The following is a 5,500-nucleotide window of genomic DNA, read 5'->3' as shown; positions in this document are numbered from 1 at the left end:
TGAGATAATGCAAGCCGAATATCATGTTACTCTCGAGCGTTGAGAACAAAGTCGAGAAGATAGCAGCGCGACACGAAACCACAAACTCGGAAATAATATACAAGATAACATAATGGGCGTAAGCCTGGAACTTCTAACACACTTTTCTCCGAACATATTCTGTTCATACTTCCGGGAAACCTCTACATTATGTGTTCCATGTATTTACGCAGGTGATAAGCGGATTCAAAAAAAATCGAATATAGAGATAATTTTTAAAGAGGGAATCGATGTCATCACAATCAGCAGCGTTCGACGGTAAACCCGAGGGCAGGGTCCCAGACGACGTGCTTTACTTAACAAAGTCCATGAGTTCAGGATGTTTGTTCAACTCAGCATTTTACGATTTTTATCCTGCCATGTTGTTAATCTGTTGATGGAGTGCAATATAGAAACCATGAATATGTCAAATCGCTCTTGTTACTCATCCCGGCACTATGTGTCAAGGCCAACAAAACCCAAAGTGACCTGTCTCAAACGTGACCATGGGCACCCAGACACGCCCACCAATATGAACTGAGCTGTTGAATGCGGCGCAAAACATCCAAAGAAACTACTGTAACCGAGTATTGTGATCCCGTCTGTCTCCAAACCCGCCTTTCGTAGACGGGTATCTGCTCGTTCATGTAATTGTGGCCAACAGTCGATGTCTACTCATGTCCTTTTCCAAGATTCGTTCCTTTAGAATGATGATTTTCAGATAACAGAAATATGAGTTTCAGAAACAATAAGTTTCAGAAACAATGAGTTTCAGATAACAGAAATAGCACTGCCATTTATATAGGTTGTCATAAAATAAACTACATTATTACCTGAAAGCTCAGTTCCAAAGTAAAAAAAAAAAAATATTAAAAGCTTTTAAATAAATAAATAAATGAACAAACGAATGATTGTAAAGATCGACTCGCTGTAACGCACAAAATTAACAACATCTGAAAAGATTGTAAAGATCTTCATGGCCATGATGGTGTATTTGATGGTTGGAGCAACCATTTCCTTTACCCAGTTTCTAAAACAATCTTAGTTTATATCCAGACACAGGAAAGGTATGGTCCATAATGGTATGCTTACTAGGAATTTGTGATTATGCCAATAGAAGTCACAACTTAGCCCCTCTCATTACAATGCAGAGGACATGGATAAATTATATCTGGTACTGGAACGATGCCATGACAATGAGCACAGAGAACCTCATTCCAGCACTACCTACTTCTGGTAATGAGAATCTCCAAAAGTGCTTGTGCAGATGAGGGATTAGTTAGGCAAATACCTTTAAGACTGAGCTAGCATAAATACATCCATTTCCAAGCAACACCCAAATTTAACTTTTGAAACCTTTGCTAAAGGCATAACTTTTCACTACCTTGCATATGCAAAGGTTTTAGTTTTGGAGATGCTTCAAGTTAGGGTGGTTGGATGAGTGCACCCCAAGTGGAGTTCGTTAATCTATTTTAACTCCATCATACTCCGTTGTGTTTTGAAGGAGAGATGTCTACTTGTAGAAATTCATCTGGTGACAATCTGGATAACATTCATTTCCTTGTTGTCCTCCTGTTGGAAAGAAAGGTGGGTAAATTGGGTTTCTAAAAAATTGACGAAATATTTCAGACCATTTTTTTTTCTTTTCTGCAAGTGCAATAATTATAATGCTTACATCCATATCAAGGGAAAGATCCAACATCTCTTGCGTGATGTTGTTGAGGTCCTCATTTGACTGTGTTGCACTATCATTCACAATCAGCGAAACATCATCTGCTTCTACGATCAAACCAAAGGAAAGGATAAAAAAGAAAAGAAGACTTTTTCAACATCTTTCCCAATTAGCATGGTAAATATGCCTCATCCTTGTGTTTGCTAGGAACTCATTCAGCGTTTCTGTTTCGTATTCTCTGAGAACAAAAACTCTCCATATATGTGAATGCCACTGTGTTCTCATAAGTTAAAATGAACAGATACAGTATTTGCAAAAAGAATGCACACAATCAATCTTCAAAACCAAACAATTATGTAAGGATTTCATACAGTGTACCTGAATAGGTGAAAAGGTTAGCTTGAATAATATGAACAAACTAGAAGGGCACTCAGCAGACCGCATACCTCTGCTGAGCAATGTCCTGATCCATGAGAACATATCAGGACCAATACATTTTTGAAATATCATGCTGTACAGTACGATATCGCTTTCTGGCCCCATCTCTCAATGGTGAAGAATAGTGAAGAATCAATTTTTTTAAAACTTTAAAGCTGCTCTCATATCTGGATCTGGATTTTCACCAAAATCAAATGAATTAGTCCTCATCACACACAAAACCTGTCCACCAAATTACGTCCAAATCTGTATCTAACTTTTTGAGAAATCATATTGTATATCGCTTTTGGCCCCATCACTCAATGGTAAAGAATCACTTAAAAAAATTAAAATGTTCTCATATCCAAATCTAAATCTTCATCAAAAATCTACTCAATTCGTCCTTGTTACTCACCAAATCTGTCCACCAGAATTTCGTCCCTTTTTTTAGATATCCTGCCTTGTAAACAAATAAAAAGACAAACAAACAAACAAACAGACAGGTATTAAAAATATGTCTCCCACCACTTTTGGTGGTGGCGGTAAACATACAGCGACAAAGTTGTGAAGTTTAATCAACCTCTATAAACTATTATTTTCAACACCAAGTCAATGGCAACCTTGAAGCATTATGTTTGTATGTATGTATGTATACAGTATATATATATATACACACACGTCACATATACATACATATATATATATATATATATATATATATATATATATATATATATATATATATATATATATACTATACATATTGGGTAGTCCTAAAAAAATATACAACTTTTAAAATGCTTCGTATTATCCTAAAAAAGCAGTAATTTTGTCACTAATGCTTCATTTCTTGTTGCAGAGACCCTGAAGTTTATTTTGATACCAAGCAAGCGCCAGAAAAAATGCCAAGACTGAGCGTACAACAACGGATCTAAAAATTGTTGAACTTTGGCACCAGACGAAAAGTGTCATACAGGTGCAACGTCTTTACTCGAGACATTTCTTGGTATCCACTTGCGCCATGCACCAAACTTTCGGACAATATAGTGCACCATCGCAAAGTTTACCAACGTGGGAACCATCTGTGACCTTCACAAGGGTCACGAGTGGCTGGAAGAGGACAGGTCGTAGTGAAAAAAATGTGGAAATGGTGAGACAGGCGGTCGTTGAGAGTCCAAAAAAAATAGATTACGACCGACTTTCTGCCGAGACAAACATTCATAAGAGCAATCGCTCAGAGGATCCTTCGCCAAGACATTCATGCCTTTCCACAAAAAATTCAAATGGAAACGGTGCTTACTGATCAACAGAAATGCAAACGACTAGACTTTGCCAATTGGTTCTCAGGAAAGTTGGAGGAAGATGCAGACTTCCTCAAAAAACTTCACATGACTGATGAATGCCATGCTCACTTGTCCGGGGAGGTAAACAAGCAAAACTTTCGGTACTGGGGAACTGAAAATCCTGGTAATGCATCAACTGAACTGGTGCCTCGATCTGTTCTCAGTCACCATGTGGGTGGCGGTTGGTTGGTATGGGATAATAGCTCCATAATTCTTTGAAGATGACCAGGGTCACACTTGCACGGTAAACCAGAGGAACTATCGCTTAAATGATTCAGGAATTTCATCTGCCTGAGCTACATACTCAGGCCCGTAGGAGAAACAAACTGATCCAGATGAGAACCCAGTGGTTCCAGCAGGATGGGGCACCGCCCATATAGCCAGGGAAACGAGGCGTTTTCTCCAACCAACATTTTGAGGGCCGTTTTATCTCCCTCTACGAGAGACGTTGGAGTGGCCAGCGTATTCCCCTGACCTTATTCCTTGAGACTTCTTCTTGTGGGGGTATCTCAAGAACAGGATCTATGGAAACCCGAGGCCTCAGAGCTACTTGATCAGCTGAAGGAAAACATCCACCGAGAAATCCAGAACATTCCTCAGGAAACATTTCCCAAAGTGATGGAGAAGATGACAACGCGTTTGTAGGCAGTGATCGGACAACGTGGAGCCTACGTCGAACACGTGGTTTAAAAGAAAATAGACGATTCCATACCAAAATTTAGAATTTTGGTGGCAATTTGACATTGGTACAATAAACTTCAATCTTTTCAGCTTTCTATCCAGCCATGTATATCTTTTTTAAAAATATATGTTATGACCATCCTCTTTGCAGATGAAAAGTTGTATATTTTTTTGGGACACCCTGTATACATATAATTTACGAGGTGTAGCCTGTAGTATCCAACCTTAATTTTTCGTATGTAAAACAAATGAAGCTAGGGAAGCGTGGTTTGGTGCACGTAATGGTATGATCCTAATCCGTATGCGTGAATATTTTCCCGCCTGCAGAAGCTGTCAGTCGCCCGACAGACCGCCGATGAGTGAGAAAGTGTAAGTGAGCTACTGCCGGATTTTCGTTTTTGACAAAATGATGGATCACTGTGGTCTCATCGCCAGTGATCACTGTGTTGAAGAAGTTGGGATCGCTGTTCAGTCTCCAGCATGTTCTGTGCAATCTCCAAACGGAGTTGCTTCTGCTCGATTGTTAGGCAGCTTTGGCATGAACTTCGGCTGAGATTCTCCCTTAAGCTCCAAATCCTCAGTCACAATGGAATGAAACGGATCCAATGCTGACGCCCGCCTCGTCACTGCAAGTTCTCTGATCGTGATTCGGACGATCCTGCATCAGCAGGGCCCTCACTTTGTCAATGACGATGCCATTTCTCTCAGGATGTTGACGGCCTACCAGAAACCGTGCTTCACTTTCCACACTGATGTGCGACCATCTTTGGAAGCGGTTGTGTACCACTTTTTTTATCTGTGTGGTGCCCATTGCTTCATTCCCGGGAGAGAGCCTGTTGAATCTTGCGGATGGTTTCCACTCTGGGAATCGCCAAGCTTTACACAAAATTTGGATGCAGTAGTGTTGTTCCAGTTTTTCCGTCATTTTGTCAAAAACGAAAAACTGACGGCGCTCACTTACACTTCCTCACTCATCGGCGGCCTGTCGGCGACTGACAGCTTCTGCAGGCGGGAAAATATTCCACGCCCAGACGGATTAGGATCGCCTACATATGTGCACCAAACCTCGCTCTCCCTAGCTTCATTTGTTTGCGCACAAAAAATTAAGGTTGCATACTTTTGAACACGCCGTGTGTGTGTGTGTGTGTGTGTGTGTGTGTGTGTGTGTGTGTGTGTGTGTGTGTGTGTGTATATGTGTGTGTGTATATGTGTGTGTGTATATGTGTGTGTGTGTATGTGTGTGTGTGTATGTGTGTGTGTGTATGTGTGTGTGTATGTGTGTGTGTATGTATGTGTATGTATATGTATGTGTGTGTATGTGTATGTGTGTGTGCATATATATATATATATATATATATATATATATATA

The 5,500-nt window shown here is 40.1% G+C and overlaps 1 protein-coding gene across 1 annotated transcript in view; it reads right to left on the bottom strand.

Annotated features, from left to right (window-relative positions):
• Nucleotides 1–1,545: 1,545 nt before the first annotated feature.
• ERCC6L (ERCC excision repair 6 like, spindle assembly checkpoint helicase) overlaps nucleotides 1,546–5,500 on the bottom strand; it is a 148,091-nt gene continuing 144,136 nt past the window's right edge. The window contains exons 21-22 of the mRNA XM_085859108.1: nucleotides 1,694–1,794; nucleotides 1,546–1,590 (exon numbers count right to left, since the gene is read on the bottom strand). Coding sequence (XP_085715234.1) covers nucleotides 1,546–1,590; nucleotides 1,694–1,794 — 146 coding nt within the window. The remainder of the gene's footprint in view (nucleotides 1,591–1,693; nucleotides 1,795–5,500) is intronic.

The sequence above is a fragment of the Eptatretus burgeri genome, chromosome 16 (assembly GCF_056783735.1).
Source record: "Eptatretus burgeri isolate ZD-2024b chromosome 16, Ebu_testis_v1, whole genome shotgun sequence".
NCBI classification, from domain to species: Eukaryota; Metazoa; Chordata; class Myxini; order Myxiniformes; family Myxinidae; genus Eptatretus; species Eptatretus burgeri.
This window is presented reverse-complemented; position numbering and strand designations above follow the sequence as displayed.